Here is a 17592-nt window from a genome sequence, read left to right on the forward strand (position 1 = left end):
GACTACCCTCTCATAAAGCAAAAATTCCTCAGAGTGATGACAGGAAAACTATAAAGATTTATAGCCAGAAGAGCCTCCATATCTACTGATAAAGAAAGACAGTTGCTTACCTACGTGGCAAGTTTTAAAAAGACACTGAGGGGAAAAAAACCGCTGTCACTGGTGTTGGCTACGCGGCCCTTTGTAAATGTCTTAATACACAACAGAGTTTAAAGGTCTCAAAACAAAATGATAAGGGGAATCAAGTGAGGAGGAGTGAGTGATAGACATAAGGACAGGTGATTTCAAATGAGAATCTTACTATTCAAAGTGAGCTCTGTGTCTTCCTTCACCCTGACCCCAAAGAGAAGCCCCAGAAGTGGGGATAATTGCAAATAGAGCCAAAGTTCAGGACAGCACTGAGCAAAAGACTGGACCCCAGCCCTCCTGGAGCTCACTGGTGGCTATGGCTTTCCCCTCACTGAAAATAACAGAGGATACAGTTTGATGCACCAGATTAATGATGTTCCTAACAGACAGCTCCCATCCCAGGCCCCCGTTTTTAGCGTCTGGAAGAGCAGGGTGCCATTTACTCAAGCATCCAGCCTAACTGTGGTTCAAAGGGCTCAGCCAAGCTACATTGCTGTGGCTCAGCTCATGCTTTTGCTTGACGATTCAAGTCCAAAAACCCTGGGAATTACAGCAGTGCCTGGGCACCACGAGTGATGACCTGAAAGTCTCACAACGAATACACGTGAGTTTAGTGCGATATACACTTCCAATACCAATACTCTAATTCTGCACCAAGAAGCTTCACGTGCTTTTAGCACATGTTCAGTTAATTCCTCTACTTTGAAGAACAGGTCAGAGAAGGCTTCCACGGTCAGATTTAGAAATGTTTTCTTCTGGAATCGAAAGGAATTTGCCTCCGCTTCACCAGCTCGTGCCTTTGAGGATGAACAGCCTCAGAGAGAAGAGTTTAGACGCTGAAGCGAAAACACAAACTACAGGAGAGAACATTTTCAAATGTCCGCAGCCAACGAACATCCAGGGAGAAACCACTGCGTTCTAACATCGGGCAGCATCTGATAATTCAATGACTTTCATAAACCTAACTCCTCTTTGATCCCTTGAGAGGTGTTTCTCTTGTCAATTAACTTGCCTGAAAGTACTTCCCACCCACCCACCTATCCCCAGGCCCAAACCTATAATAAAATACCTTAAACTCAGGGGGAAAAAAGCCTCACCTAATAATGTATCTCGAACGGAATAATAATGGAGCCACACGAAGAAATCATAAATGCTGCAGTTGGCGATCTGTGGCTGGGTCCCGTTGGGCCCAAGCAGGCCGAGCCAGTGTTGCGTGCTGATCACGTAGTCAGGATGCGGCGTGTTCTTTGCGAGGTCTAAGGAGTCCAAGAACTGCTCCCGCTCCTGAGGGGTCAAGGAGTGGATATTCTGCCGGACGACCAGGGGTTTCTTCTGATCGCAGTTGGGGCCAGTCCAGCCAAACTTGCAGTCTCCACAGTTATAGCCGGCGAAGTTTCCTAGTGCATTTTACAAATTAAGGGACACAAGTTACTATGAAATTTTGAGTAGAGTTCCCTGTGCCATAGAGGAGATCCTTGTTGTATCTATTCTATGCCTTCTTTGAGTGACCGTAGCACTTGTTGTCTGTGTATCCTTTTTATGTCTGTTGTGGCTTTGTGACTGAAAATGAAAAATTTCTATTCGTTCATGTCCTGGCCCTTCCTTAAAAATGTGTTCATTTATCTGTTTCATGTTTATTGACTACCTCTTAGACACCGGTGTTAGCTGCTGGTTCTAGATGTTAGTAAAAGATAGACCTTCCTGCTCAAAAGGTCACAGTATTTGTGGGAAAACAAAGAAATGAACAAGCTATGTCTCAAAGAGCTTTGTACTTCCCAAAGAGAACACACCTAGTAGGTACAATAAATACATGTATCATATGTAAAATAAATAAATAATAAAAATTAAGGGAAAGACGGAAGAAGAAGTTTATGTAGTTTGGAAGATATTTCTGGGGTAGAACAGAAGAGAAGGTCAATTGCCTTTCCTTACTCGCCTCTTGAAATGTTTGTCTCTCCAAGTGGACTGAACACTGGCGAGCTCCTTGAGATATTCCCAGCAAAGAAATAGGACAGGAAATGAATTCCATGCTGTTATGAGCTGAACTGAGTCCCCACAAAATTCATATGCTGAAGTCCTAACCCCCAGTACCTCCGTATATGACTATCTTTGGAGATAGGGTCTTTAAAAAAGTAAGTTAAAATGAAGTCATTGGGGGGAATGATCATTGGCTAATCCAACATGACTGGTGTCCTCATAAGAAAAGGAAATTTGGACACAGTTACCGAGGGAAGATGATGTGAAGACAGGGAGAAGACACCATCAACAAGCCAGCGAGAGAGGCCTCAGAAGAATCCCAGCTGCCGACACCTTGTTCTGGGACTTCAGGCCTCCAGAACTGTGAGGAAATAAGTCTCCGTGTGTCACCCGGTCCGTGGTCCTTTGTTATGGAAGCCCTAGCAAACTAAAACACTGCTGCCTTCCACATTCCCTTCCTCTCACGGGTCATGCCCGGTATCGCTTCCTGGGGTTGAGCTGCAGCCTTGGCTGTCATCTCTGCTGGGCCCCCCTCCCCTGCAGCACATAGGGAAGGGCTGATGCAGAATAGATCATTGATTTAGAGAAGGAAGAGAATATACACCAAGCTAAAAGTGGAACCAAAATAAATAAGCTGATTTCCAGGAATGAAGGTGAAATCCAACATTTCAAAAGCTGGTTTATTTCACAAAGGAGACAGAGTTAAGACAAAATCAATGGAGGCTGGCAGGTGAATTAGCTGCCACGGTGTCAGGAAGCTCAGACAAAGGGCTCTGCTTTGTTTGCTATCACCCCAGGGGCTGAGTACTAGACATACCAAGCTCTAGGCATCTTTCTGATTAGCATCTAAAGTTTAAATGATCTTAGCTTGACTTTTCCCTTTTTAGCCTTGATTATTGCTTTTGGTATGACCAGCACCTCATTCCTTAGGTGGTAATAAGTTAGAATAAACATTTAAATCTTATTGGCATGAAATGTTGAAACAAAAAGGGATAATAATAACTCATCTCCTAGGGGATGAGAGGGGTTATGTAAAGCATTTAATGTGAGTGACAATCTCCCTTCCTTCTCTTCCTCCCCCTCCTCCCAGGTCTTCTTACTTGCTCTTCCTTCTGTCTAGAACACTTTTCCCTCACAGTCTCCCTACATTCGTCTTTGCATGGGTTACCGATTCCACCTTTAAGCTTCACGATGGGTGCTCTACAAGGTCAATCCCACACATCAAGGTGATGATCCCATGCTGTGCTCCTATGACACCTCATATTTCCTTTTTCATTGAATTAATCACGCCAACTGTAGACATCTACTGGGCTCAGCTACAGGCAACTGGAAGGCAGTTATCCTGATGCCTAGGCCTATGCTTGGCCTTGTACAAATGACTATTTCTTTAATGAATGAAAGAAGCATAAAGCCACTCACCATGATGGACACTTTAAATATCTTACTATTTTATTTGTCAGTTATATGTCAATAAAGCTGAAATTTAAGTTTTTAATTTAAAAAAAGGAGTATAAAGCATGTAGTAGATGATTCAGTACGCCTGTTTTCTTCTTCCTTTCTCTCCCTTGTGGATTAGAAGGAAAAGCAGGCCCTGCAAATAATTTTGATAAACTATAAGTACCAAAATGGATGCAAGTAAAACATATTATGACCATAGTAAAGAGAGGGTTATTTGGATCTCTAAAGGAAAAGAAAATTTTCCAATAACATGGAAACAAAATGATTAGCATGTGTCCTACCTGAAGAAAATGCACAGGCCTCCTTCTCTACTAACCCAATGGAGTTTTTGATGGTTAAAGAAAATGTCCTTAAAAATATCACCAGTAGGAACAATTTTTTATTTTTGATTTTTGGTACGCGGGCCTCTCACTGTTGGGGCCTCTCCCGTTGCAGAGCACAGGCTCCGGACGCGCAGGCTCAGCGGCCATGGCTCACAGGTCTAGCTGCTCTGCGGCATGTGGGATCTTCCCGGACCGGGGCACGAACCCAGGTCCCCTGCATCGGCAGGCGGACTCTCAACCACTGCGCCACCAGGGAAGCCCAGGAAGAATTTTTTTTTTTTTTTAATTTGGGTTCTATGCTCTTTGTAACATACAAAATATTCTACCTACTCTTACACAGCTTATTTGTATTTTCCTGTTTCAACACCAAATGAGAACATAAGTTTAAAAAAAATACTAAAAAGGGAAAATTCTACTAGTCCCAAGACTGAAAATCAAGTTCTTGAATAGTATGCATTAAACATTAAAATTTATGTTGATCACTGGAGTGAAGCTATTAAATATAAATTATTTTAAAAATGTTTATTCAACAGCTACTACAGTATCAAATGTTATGCAAGGTACTTCAGGCTTCACAGAGCTTGGTGTCTATTTATTTTCCCTTGGGGTACCTACTAAAATTGTATAATATCTATTTTTAAAACATATTTGATTAAAATGTATCCCCTACTTTGGCAGCTTCTATAGGAATAGAGTATTTTTTGAGAAGCGATTGAACAAAATGCATGTGAAGAATACCAAATACTTAAACTTCCAGCTGTTTACCTACAGCCAGGTGATTGGAGGTGAATGTATAGTCATAGCTCTACAATAGGAGAGCAATTCCTTCCTCCAAAATGCTAAGAAATAGCACACACAAATTTCAAAATAGTAAATTTGATACATTTCTAGATTTAAAGACATAAAACTTGTCTTTGGATTTTGGGGTCTCATTATTAAAATTGAGTAATTCATAACTTAGGCCACGGGTTTTAAGATCTTTGCATTTTCTCTACCATGATTCTTTTTGGTGGCTAGAAACAAAATTACCAATAACTAATTATCTCCCTCATTCATTTATTCAACAAATAATTTATTAACACCTAATACCTAAAAGGAGGTCGAAACTAATCATGCCCCCCTGCTCTGTGCACCCACAGCTTTATGTACATTCATGCAATTGCCACATGTGGTAACTTTGGACTTGACCTCTCAAAGCCTGTCCTATTGGAATAAGAGTTCTACTTCATCGGGTTCTTATGGAAAGCAATCATGTTAATATAGAGCAGTATTGGTACATAGTAAGTTCTATATGAAGTGTTAGCATTACTAGTTTTATCAGATACCACTTATCAAGTCGTATGGTCTAAGTGTTTGTTTTCGTACCTGTCTCACTCATCCACTACACTGTGGACACATCAAAAATTATGTTGGGGTTTCTTCCCCTTTGTACCTGAAGGGCCTAACGTAATTGGTGCTAAATAAACATTGCTTGGGTGGCTGATGAAGGAGTCACGAATAACTAAATAAAAGGCATTAAGCCCTAGAAGATACAAATATAAGGCACAGCGCCTTCATCTAGTGGGACGAGGAACATGGGTGGAACGAAATATCAATGCAAGTCTAACTGTGGGAAAAGTGAAAACAAGAATTAACCAAACACCATGAATGATAAAAGACAAAATGATTAATTCTGACTCAGAAGACCAGAGATGCTTCACAATTATGTTGAATAAAGACATCTCATGAAGCCAGAGTTGCCCCTGGAAAGCAATGCAGAAATGCTAATAAGAAAGCATTTGTGTGGATTTGAGCTCACCTATGACCCATAAATGTATTTGATAAAAAAATCCCTTTTCCAGCATGTCTCAGAGAAAATATACCCCACAGCTCTGCAGTCAGATCCCTTTCATAGTTGTGCTTCTAAACCTGATTTAAAGAATTTGTTAAAATGCTGAAGACAGGGCTTCCCTGGTGGCGCAGTGGTTGAGAATCCGCCTGCCAATGCAGGGGACACGGGTTCGTGCCCCGGTCCGGGAAGATCCCACATGCCGCGGAGCTGCTGGGCCTGTGAGCCATGGCCGCTGAGCCTGAGTGTCCAGAGCCTGTGCTCCACAACGGGAGAGGCCACAACAGTGAGAGGCCCACATACCACAAAAAAAAAAAAAAAAAAAAGCTGAATACAACTGAAAAGTGCAATAACATAAAAGCCTAGCACACAAAGTGTTTATCTCTTCAATTTAGATTTCCTAGTATTTCCTAACATCAACTTAATGAGTTAAAATTTTCCATTAATCCACCAATAGCGGCAGCCAAGATATAGATATAGATATAGATATATAGATATATAGATATATAGATATATAAATGAAGGGGGCCCTTTTAGAAAGGATTGCATTATCTCACTAGGAAATGGAGAGAGAAAAAAGAAAGGATCCCTAGATACCAGTCTATCATTGAGTATGTCCTTGAGTAAAAATTAAGTTTTAAAAGACAAAGTCTTATACCTACGTAGGACTGGGGAAAAAATGGAAAGAGAATGAGAACAACCAAACAATGCACGTTCCTACATGAACTGCATCAGCTCAACCTCCAAAGGCTATTAGATTAATTAAGCTTAAAGACCACTGATTAATGAATTTACAAGGAGCTCTAAATAGCCTATTCCTTTTAATTAGAGATTCTATTATATTAATAACAATACCTTACACTCACATGAGTCCTTTCATCTACAGAGTTCAAAAGGATTTTGCAAATGTGGTTTCATCATTATCCCCATTTCAGAGATTGGAAAATGGAGGCACTTAGTCACTTGTACAAACAAGAAGTTCTCAGATAATTGTTCATAAACCATTTGGTGCACATATTTTTCAAAAATCCAAAGACCCAGCTGCAGCTGGTCTATGCTCAGGAATGCCAACTGGCAGGTGAGACTTGGAAGGTGAATGGCTAATGCCAAAGTCTCCTGAAATTTACCACTTCTTGACAATTAAATTCAGTAATTTTGGGGGTTCAATTTATCCCCACAGAGAATAGAGAAGTTCTCTCTAGAGAATTTGAGCACATAATTTAGGTTTTTTTTTCCCCCTCAGAGTTTTCATTTATTTCTTTTTATTGAGCTAAAATCTTTTACCAACTTCAAGATCGTGGAGACTATGGGTTTTTGTGTGTGTGTGTTTTTAATTGTGATAACAATAGCTAACATGAGATCTATCCTCTTAACACATATTTAAGGGTAAAATACATTATTGTTGACTCTAGGTAGAATGTTGTACAGTTCTGTTGTACAGAACTCTAGGACTTATTCACGTTGCTTAACTGAAACTTTTTGCCTATTGATTAGTAACCCTCTACTTCCTCATCCTCCCAGCTCCTGGTAACCACCATTCCATTCTTTGATTCTATGGATTTGACTATTATAGATGCCCCATATAAGTGGGATTATTCAATATTTATCTTTCTGTGACTGACTTATTTCCTGAGCATAATGTCCTCCGGTTTCATTCATGTTGTTGCATACTGCAAGATTTCCTTCTTTTGTAGGGCTGAACGGTATTAAGTTGCAAATACATACCACTTGGTGAGGATGCAGAGAAATTTGAACCCTCGCACACTATTAGTGAGGCTGCTGTGGTAAACAGTATGGAGGTTCTTCAAAAAATTAAAAATAAAACTATCATATAATCCAGCAATCCCATATCTGAGTATTTAACCAAAAGAATTTCAATCAGGATCTCAAAAAGATACTGGCATCCGCATGTTCATTGCAGCATTATTCTGAATGGCCAAGATGTGGAAACAACCTAAATGTCCATCAAGAGATGAATGGTGTGTTTATCTTTCCACTGTATTAACAAAGCTCAAGGTCATCAACAGTCTGGTTGCTAATATACATTTCTTCATTAATAAATTTTGGGTGACACCAGAAGAATCCCAGTGATTCTATTTGCAAAAGAATTTTGAGGCTACCAGAGATCAGGTTTAACTTCTGAAGACTGCCTTCTAAATCATGAAGAAATTACTCTAAGAAAGCAAGCAACTCACTCTTTAGGGAGAATAAACTGAAAGACTTGTGCTTTGAGGCTTAGAGGCATATGACACATCACGGTGATTATTATGTATACTAAATAGCTGTCCAGCTCAGTCACTAAGGACCTAGCCTGGTACGCTGAGGCTCAAAGATAAAGACCATCTAGCCAACATGAGTGGAGCCATCCAAAGTTGGGATAGAAAGAGCTATGGTCCTGAACGAGTCTAGACAGATCAAATCCTGGAGGAGGGAGACAACTTAAGTCACTGTGACCCTAATTTACTGCCACTTCTAGAGGAATATTTATAACCATTCCCTCAGGACAGGGAGACTGCAATTATCTCTGCTATTCTGCCATTCTTGATTCCATCCATCTCCACTTTTTAAAAAACTTGCTAGTCAGGTCAGAAATATAGAGTAGATGGTGATAAGGAGAGTTAACAGTTATGTCTGAGTTCATAATGTCTTCTGCCCCCAGGTTTGTATAAAATGGAGATTTCCAACCTTTGTAACTTGTGGTACTCTATCATTAATTGACCTGGAAATAAGTTTTCTGGAAGAATTTTTGAGTCACGGACAAAGAAGTCACTCTGTAGTGTGGTTTCCAATCCCACAAGTAATATGAAACCTGCTGCATCTCATTAGACTGAAAAACCCTGAGAATCTACAAGATAATGTCTACAAAAGCAAATGCTCAACTAGCTTAGAAAAAATGAACAGTACAAATTCAACATGCTATTAAACACTTTTTATCACCATAATACCCCAAGACAAAACAGTTCCTTTGAGTCACAGAATTAACAATATGACTACAAAATGATCGTAAAGCCAGAATTTTTTTTTCTTTTCCATTATGGTTTATTACAGAACATTAAATATAGTTCCCTGTGCTATACAATAGGATCTTGTTTATCCACTATATAAAAAAAGTTTCAGAATTTGTTTAAGTTAAAAAAATCTGATATTATTCCTACATCAACATCACAGCCCTTTGTACATTCCCTTAGTTTACCTTTTTATGTCCTTGCATAGCTCAATTATCTGTATTTTCCTATGTTCCAGCATCATATAGGAACATCAATAAAAACATAATTTCAAAAGGAAAAAACTCTTGTGCAGCTGGACACTGTAGAACAGTTTCCAAGGGCTTTGCTAAAGTTACGGCTTACGTTTTTTGTGTTCCACATGCCCTGCCAGCCTTTGAGTGTTTATCACCGCTTGCATGTTTGCTGAACACTGGAGGGGAGGCCCACTAAAGAGGATTTGAAATGGCTCAGAAGAGCCGGAGGATTAAGAAGTGCACAGAGATTTCAAAGAAACAGGTAAAAAGAGAGACCAAGGTCTAAAAGAGAGACACTGAGCAAATTTTGAAACGCTCACATCAAACCCAGGTAAGAGTGAAAAAAGCCATTTTTATCTAATAACCAGCCTCCTTCAGCTCGCGGAGAAAGGTCTCTCATGCCACATCTCTCCGATGTTGGCAAAACTACAACCCAGTCATAACCTTCACGAGCAAGACGCATCCTTCTTGAGACCTGTTCAAATCATGAGGAACGCTGGGACTCGCACTACAGAACACCTACCCTCGACGTCCGTCTTCCAGATGCCAAGCCTCACCCACCACCCGCTTCAACAAGTGCAAACCCATTTCAGGAGGAGAGGGCACTGAATCCATCTCGAAAGGACTTGCTCTGGGTTTCAAAGCTGACTCTTGGGCTCTTTAGCTTCCCTCTCCAACAGACAAGCCCATGGTGTGTCGGCATGCGTTCACGTAACCAAGCTTGGCCCACGGAATATTTATTTAGTGTTCATAACTTGATATACAAAGGGTGTGAAGAGTATACCAAGACATCAGCCTTACTCAATTCCCTGCCTACAATGGACCAACTTGGTTTGCTTTTCAAAGCCTAGACGAAGCATCTCAAGAGTCCCATCTCTTCCTTGGAAGGGGCTCCTTTCCCAGCGGTCCTGCCCCCCCCACCCAGCTGGGCGCATGCGCACGTCTGCCCGCCTTCCTCACCTGTGCACCTGCAGGTCCGGTCGAAGAACTTCCGTGGCCACTGCTCTCGGTCGTCCTGGTTGCGCAGGACGTAAGGACCGCTCCAGGGCCTGGTGTCGGTCTGCACCTCCGCGCACTGGCCCCGGCCCTCCCGAGAGCCGCAGACGTCGGCCGTGTCGGCGCCCAGGGGCGGGCAGCACTCCTTGGCCTGCAGGCTGCCCACCGTCATGCAGACCCGGGGGAACTGCGCCTGCACCCGCGGCGGGAGCGCACAGCCCAGGCAGCCGAGCAGAAGCCCGTATCGAAGGGGGCTCATGGCTTTATAATCGGGAGGACTCTCTCTCGCCTTCCGCTCCTCGCCTCTCTCCTGCTTTCTCCTTGTCTTCCACTCTTGAGCTCTGGAACATTCAGCCAGTTTTTGATTTTTGTTCTTTGGGGATCTGTGGTTTGGAGGGTGTATTTGTGTTCCGCGTTCTATTCCTCTCGGAAAAAAAGACCCACAAAAATTACAGAACCTGCCTGTGTGCACGTGCACATGCACAGACTACTTTATATGACTCGGACCACTAAAACAAAGTTAATTCCATTAGAAGCACCTCTAATGGCCAGATTTAATGAGGGCAGCGCTTCTCACCGCCTTCCCCAGTGAAATCAGGCTTTGTCTAACTGAGTTAATTGACGGAGCGCTCCAGTCATACTGCTTATTATATATATAACCCCCTGCTTTCCTCCTTAGTCCACGGCTTTAATTGCCTTGAACTCAGTTCAAAAGCCAAACGCCGTTTCGCCTTTATTCCGCCTGGCTTGCCAAATCACGGGGCCTTGTGGGGTTTGTGCAAGGGCTGGGAGAAGCCTTCATTAGGCGGATTAGTATTAGGCAAATCCTCATCGTTAGCACATGACCCAAAGTGCACGATGAAGTAGATAAAGCTTCTGGCTTCGTTTCAAGAAGGCCAAACCATCTTCATTATCTGGGCTCATGTACTCCAGCCAAGCTTGTGACCTCGGACTTCCTGGGGAGTCAATAGATGCAGTGAGCTCGTCTCAAAGGCCCTTCATAGACCAGCGCCACTGCTCACCGCAGCTCACTCCTGACTGCTCCCTGACTTGCGCGAAAGACCACTACAGGCCATCACACAACTTCACAAATAAAGAAACATTTATTGAGGGCTGACGAACAAGGAATTGCTTTGTTCCACAATTCACAATGAAGGACCCTCTTCCCTCCAAATAATAAGGTACTATTCTCCTATCCAGCACGTCTCTGCAAGCAGATTTTTTTTTTTTAATTACACGAAGTACCACGCCACCAGAAATTCAAAATTGTCCTTGTCTAATTGTCAAGAGGCAGTGTGGGGCAATTTGGAGCAAGGGCTTACCAATGATGTCTTTTGATTTATGTTACAATTAAGCATTGTCCAGCTTCAGTCTAGAAGGCAATGCCTCCCCGGTGCTTCCAGAGGCAGCGAGGGGGTCGTCCAGACGGGCAGCGGTGGCCACCTGTGAGAGCGTCCATACTCCCTCCTCATGGTAGAAACAGGACTCTCTTAGTGCCGTAAGGGTCCGTGCAGTCAGCTGATGCAAAACTGCTTCAGACGGCGTCTTAAGAATGCTTTCTATTTGGGCATGAAGATAACAGAACGTTATGTCCCAAAGCAGATTCCTAAGTTAAAAAAAATTTTATACAGCTGTTCCCGCCCCATGTACTTCTGTGTCACCCCTATGATATTAAGTTGCTGTGACTAATTAAATGTTGGACTTACACAGAAATGTATGTTCTCAACTCTGACTGTACACCGTTGCCAGTTTGTAGCCCAAGCCCACTGACGTGGAATCTCTGAGGGTGTGGCCCGGACGTCAGCATTTTTTCTAAGTTCTCTAAGCCATTCTAATGTGCAGTCTGAGGTGAGAATCACTGGGTCAGAATAAAGCAAGGCTCCAAAGGAAATGTTGGAATCAAGTCAACTGAAATATTCCATGTGTGTTCATTTCCTCGGGCTGCCTTAATAAATTTCTACTAACTGAGTGGCTTGAAGTAGCAGAAACGTATTCTCGCACAGTTTTGAAGACCAGAAGTCCAAACTCAGCGTGTCGGTAGGACTGCGCGCCCTCTGAAGGCTCGAGGGGAGAATCTTTTGTGCCTCTTCCAGTTTCCAGCGGCTGCTGTCATTCCTTAGCTTCCTTGGTTTGAGGCCACATCATTCTAATCTCTGCCATAGGACGTGGCATCCTCCTCTCTGTGCTGTAACATTCCTACCCTAGACGGAAGCCCTAAGCAGGTCGGAATAGAGTTAAGAAATCCTCATCTTGATACAGGAGCCTAGCTAAAGTAATAATTTGGGGTCCCTCCTCCTATTACATTAACCGAATTTTCTCTTAGTATCAAGCCATAAGCCTGCGTTAGGGCATGTCATCGCAAACTATCATGTGAAACTTGTAAGGTGTTTTTATATCATCTCATATACATCAATCACAATGTCATTTTTATGAGGATCCATGGGAGAGATTTCTCTTGGGGTTCAATTTCCAGAAAAACGGTGCTTCCCCGAAGCAACTAGCTTGTCCTGAACTTTTAGATCCTATGAATCTTAGGATAGTGTCTCTTTCTTTGCCTTGACCATTTATGATGCTTAGAACCAAATTCATAGCCCCATGTCTAGCAACTGATTCACACAGTGTTTTGTTTGATATTTGCCTTCCCATATGTTCCTAGATATGGAAATTCTTATTTTATCCTTTTGCAAATTTATGTATTTCTCCAGTCTATCTCAAGTTCCTTGAAAGAGGAGGCGGAGAGATGTATAGATGCACACATGCATTTCTGTGTAAGTCCAACAGTAATGAACTCCCAGCCAAGTTGTTTGTAAGCTAGCCAAGGCTTGGAGAAGAATTCAAAAAGAATTCCTGGTGTAAGCTGGTGTAAGTAATCAGACATCTAAGGACATAAGCCTGGAAGATCTCAGATCATGAGTATGGCTGTAATTAAACATTGCCTTCTTTACAAAAAGGAAAGCCTTTGCTAGAAACTGAAGAGCAGAATCCAGGAGGAAATACCTCATGGGCGCATTGAGACCATCTGTTGTCACCGGAAGCCATAATATCAAGGACTATTCTATGGAATGTTCTGAAAGACAGTAAAGAGAGGCAGCTGTATATCACAGAGGGAAATAATCTGAGTAGAAAAGTGCCTTATCAGAAAGCAATATATTTTCCCCTTTTCTTTTACAGTTGAGGCAAGAATCTGAATGAAAACTGATGTTCTGAATACTTTGATTTTGCATCTCAGCACCTAGTACCATCTTGCACATAAAAAGCCTCAATGCGCGATTCTTTAGAGAATTTGTGGACAAGGCAGGGTAGACATGCAAACCTTTGGAGGTAGGATGCAAACCATGCCTTTGCTACATTCAAAGGAGGAAGGGACGGCTCAGAGCTTGGTAAGCAACCAAATGGGGTGGTAAACATTTTAGAGCCATAGCTAAGATTAATACAGAGAAATCACTCAACTGCGTCTTTCTTCAGCTTGGCAGTGAGTTGCCTGCTCCTTCTCCCTGCCCCTGAATGTGAAAATCCTCCTTGTTTTTAGCCCTGCTGGACTTCTCTGTCTGATGCTTTCTGATCTATTTTCTGCAGCCACATCATGGGGAAAAGAGATTATTTTTTTCCCCTGTGTCCAAATTGTTTCGTAAATGCTGGGCATCTGTGTCCTGATAAGGGTTTTGCTTTCTACATCTAAAAGCTTTTCTTTTCTTCGTGGTGTGAATTGTTCTTCAGAGGAATCAGGGGTTAGGAAGGGGCTGTGTGGTTTCTGGTATTTCAGTTGGATGCATTTTTCTCCCTCTTGCATGTATTTTTTGATAGTCTATTCTTAAGGCTGTGTTTATACATCAAACAGGTTTTGTAATTTCAGATTTTGCATGACTCATCTTTATATCTGTCTCAGTTCCTTGTATGCACACTTGTGCCTTCTAATCTTTATGTTATCATTTCGGCTTTTATCCTTCATCCTGGTAATGGGTATTCCATATGGATTTTTTTATGTGTACCTCTATAATTTAATGACTGACTTGGGTAAGTAACATAGCTACTCCCCGTTCAAAATACAGATCTGTGGAAGGGAGAGATTCACTCCCCTTTCTGGCGACTTCTGATCAAACCCAGCAAATACCACCTATACATTTGTAAGAGGTGGTATGGCCTGAAAATGTAAATTTTTTACACAATTTTAGTACCAACAGATCCACCATAGTCTATAAATGTACACTTAAGACAGTTTGGGATCTGCAAGGATCACCAAAATATGATGTCAAGAGAAAATCATAAGATACATAACTGTGAATTCACTATGCTAACACAGTGAGGGAGTGTATGTGTATGTGTGTGTGTGTGTGTAAATATATAGAATATACACAAGAAACTGGTGGAGTGGCTTTCTCTGGGAAGGGGGCCTAAAGAGCTGGGGAACCAGAGAGAAAAGGAGATTTGTTTTCTTTCTATATTTTTGTACGTTTTGAATATTGAACCACTCACATGTAGTACTTACTTTTTAATCGTAAATTTAAAAATTTAAGTTAGGGCTTCCCTGGTGGCGCAGTGGTTGAGAATCCGCCTGCCGATGCAGGAGACACGGGTTCGTGCCCTGGTCCGGGAAGATCCCACGTGCCGCGGAGCAACTAAGCCCGTGAGCCATGGCCGCTAGGCCTGCGCGTCCGGAGCCTGTGCTCCGCAACGGGAGAGGCCACAACAGTGAGAGGCCCGCATACTGCAAAAAAAAAAAAAAAAAAAAAAAAAAATTTAAGTTAAAAAATTTAGAATGACGGGTATGTGTGAGGATGACACTATATAAAGGAACCTCCTGTAAGTAGTAAAAACAGTATGGCTTTGGCACATCACAGATTTGTTTTCTCGGCCTTGGTCCTGCTACTTATGAATTCAATGGCCTTGGGCAAAGCAGTTATCCTCTCTCAACCTCCGTTTCCTCATCTATAAACCACATTCACACTTACACACACCTAATCCAAGAATCTAATTAGAAGTCTTTTCATAATATGCTTCCTCTGGAAACGAAATCAATACTTCTAACTTCAGCACATGGAAAATATTCTTATCTATTATGCAATATTGCTACCCAGAATTGAAGGGAACTGTTCTTTCTGCTGAATTAATTAAATGATGACGTGCTATGTTTACAGGTACGCTATTCTCTTAGCCTTAGAACTTAGGAATCTCCATCATTAATTATAACAAATATGTGTGTGGACAAAGCTTAAATAAGCCACAGAGACCAGGTAAACCAAATTTGAGGCAACTCATTAATTTCAAGAGCTGACAAAGATGAATTCTATCATTAAAAATAAGAAAAGTAAAATTTAAAAAAAATCTTCAAAAAATACTTGACCTGAATCTGATACTTTATACCAAGCTCATTATTTTATCACTGCTGTCCAAAAGCATCTAACCATTGTGACTGACGCCGTCTTTGGAAAAGACTTCTTCTTATTTAATCTCATCTAAATTAATTCAGTTACTTTTAATAGGCCAAGTGCACACACACACACACACACACACACAGACACACACACATGAACACACAAATATACATAGCCCAAAAGAATAATTCTAAACTTCCAGTTCATTTTATAAGCTACAAAAAAGAAATACGTTCTTACAAATCACGGCACACAGCAACCTACTAAATTTAAATTTTGCTGTTATGAATTCTTCTTTTTTAAAGTGTTCTAATATAAGAAGAACAGACTGAAAAGTGTGCAAAACAAGATAATTTATTGGAGATTTTGGTTTACTTCAATTATAAGAGGTGCTTATAATGACATAATATTTTATAGTCATAAAAATCAATTGAAATTTATGAACACCAACTGTCCATTTATGCCACAGAAATGGATTTCCTCTTGAGCAGGATGATTCGGAGCCCAAGTCAGAACTCAGAAATGATGGAGGGGTGAGCAGTCTTCTTGGTGGAAACATGTTTTTCCTCACTGAAGACTCAAGGAAACACAGAGCTGTAAGTGAAGAAGCAAAGTCATGGTGCACATGGGGACTGGGAACTACAGAGGGTGAAGCATTAAGGAGTAAAACACACTTAAAAAATATACCTACATTAAAAAAAAAATAAACCTCCCTCTATGTCTTCAATTTCCACTGAACAAATTTGACCTCACAGAATTTGTCTGAGTTGCCCAAGATCACACAGATGGTATATTAGCTTGCTATCATTGTCGTAAGGAACTGTTAAAAGATAAGCTAAAGCATATTAAATTTTTTAAGGGTTTATTTGAGCAAACAGTGATTTGAATTGGGTAGCCCCAAACCGGAAGTTGTTAGGAGTGGTTCACAAGCAGGAGCTAGGGGCAAGGTTTTTACAGAGAAGATGCAGCAGCAAAGCAAGGAAATTATTTGATTGGCTATAGCTTAAGTGGTTGCATCTTGGGGGAAAGCCTAGTTGGCTGTTTGTGATTGGGTTGTTCTTAACCGGGAGGCTTTTACAGGAATTCACTCTGGCTTAGGTTCTGATTTGCTTGCGTAGGCGACCAAAACATTAGAGCCACCTCAGACCAATGGCTTCCTTGTTTGCTTACTTTAAACACAAAGTACCCCAAACTGAATGGTAGAAATGTATTATCTCACAGTTCTGGAGACTTGAAGTCCGAGATCAGGGTGTCAGCAGCGCAATGCTCCCTCTGAAAGCAAGAGGCAAGGATGTTTTGCAGACTGTATCCCAGCTTCTGGCAGTTCCTTGGCTTGTGGCAGCCTAACTTCAGTTTTCGCATGGTGTTCTCCCTGTGTGTGCACCTCTGTGTCCCAATTTCCCATTTTATAAGGACACAAGTCTACCCTAAGTCCACACAAGTCCAGAGGTCGCCCCTAATCCAGCCTGACCTCATCTTACATCTGATTAGATCTGCAACAATCCTATTTCCAAATAGGGTCACGTTCTGAGGTACTGGGGTTAGGACTTCAACACATAAATTTGGTGGGGAAACACAGAGGGAACACAAGAGCAGATGGTAAATGGTGAAACTGGACATCAAAACTCATAAACTCAATTTCTTTTCACAACCAGGTCACCCTCAACTATTCACCTTTTGGCTTTTGAAGGAGGGTTGGTGTGGGTCATGTGGGTGGGCGAGAGACACTGAAGAGATGTTGGGGAGACACCATTATAAGCCTTAACTGCTTAGCTGCTTTCTAGTGACAAGAAGAATTCTGCTTAATCTCATCGGAAATTCCGAACTGGGTGTTGGCAGCCTACTTCTTTAAAGGTTAGTATTTGTTGGGCAGTACCATTCCTATTATTCTACAGTTAGTCCTATACAGGATCTCTTTGAGCCGTACTATCTCATAAAGTATCCAGCTGATGAGAAGTTTAAAAATTGTTTGGACCAATCACCTGAGAAAACCAATGCCCACACAGAGTCAAAAATAACTTACCTAAGATCACAGAGCTAGTTAGTGACAGAGCCTTAGTCTCCTGACTCATAGTACAGTGCTCTTTCCTGACACTAGGCAACCAGGATGAGTAAAATATAAGATATCTCTTTCCTGATATGGACACTTTTTTCCCTCTCATCTTTTGTCTCAAGTATCTTTTATTTAACAGTCACTCTTGGGACTTCCCTGGTGATCCAGTGGGTAAGACTCCGCACTCCCAATGCAGGGGGCCCGGGTTTGACCCC

At 41.6% G+C, this 17592-nt stretch overlaps 1 protein-coding gene and 2 long non-coding RNA genes across 4 annotated transcripts in view; all 3 read right to left on the reverse strand.

The window, feature by feature from the left end:
* DCT (dopachrome tautomerase) overlaps positions 1-10651 on the reverse strand; it is a 32255-nt gene extending 21604 nt beyond the window's left edge. For both annotated transcript variants that reach the window (XM_059042317.2, XM_067016261.1), the window contains exons 1-2: positions 9917-10651; positions 1227-1526 (exon numbers count right to left, since the gene is read on the reverse strand). In XM_059042317.2, coding sequence (XP_058898300.1) covers positions 1227-1526; positions 9917-10211 — 595 coding nt within the window. In that variant the 5' untranslated portion in view covers positions 10212-10651. The remainder of the gene's footprint in view (positions 1-1226; positions 1527-9916) is intronic.
* A 506-nt stretch (positions 10652-11157) lies between these two features.
* Positions 11158-14565, reverse strand: LOC136792805 (uncharacterized). The gene is made up of 3 exons (XR_010837244.1): positions 14439-14565; positions 12950-13019; positions 11158-11511 (listed from the first exon to the last, which is right to left on the reverse strand). It is a non-coding gene; the product is annotated as an uncharacterized lncRNA (long non-coding RNA).
* Positions 14566-15660: 1095 nt separating this feature from the next.
* LOC136792804 (uncharacterized) lies at positions 15661-16597 on the reverse strand. Its single transcript, XR_010837243.1, has 2 exons — positions 16544-16597; positions 15661-15918 (listed from the first exon to the last, which is right to left on the reverse strand). It is a non-coding gene; the product is annotated as an uncharacterized lncRNA (long non-coding RNA).
* Between the last annotated feature and the right edge of the window lie 995 nt (positions 16598-17592).

This window comes from Kogia breviceps, chromosome 16, assembly GCF_026419965.1.
Source record: "Kogia breviceps isolate mKogBre1 chromosome 16, mKogBre1 haplotype 1, whole genome shotgun sequence".
Taxonomy (NCBI): domain Eukaryota; kingdom Metazoa; phylum Chordata; class Mammalia; order Artiodactyla; family Physeteridae; genus Kogia; species Kogia breviceps.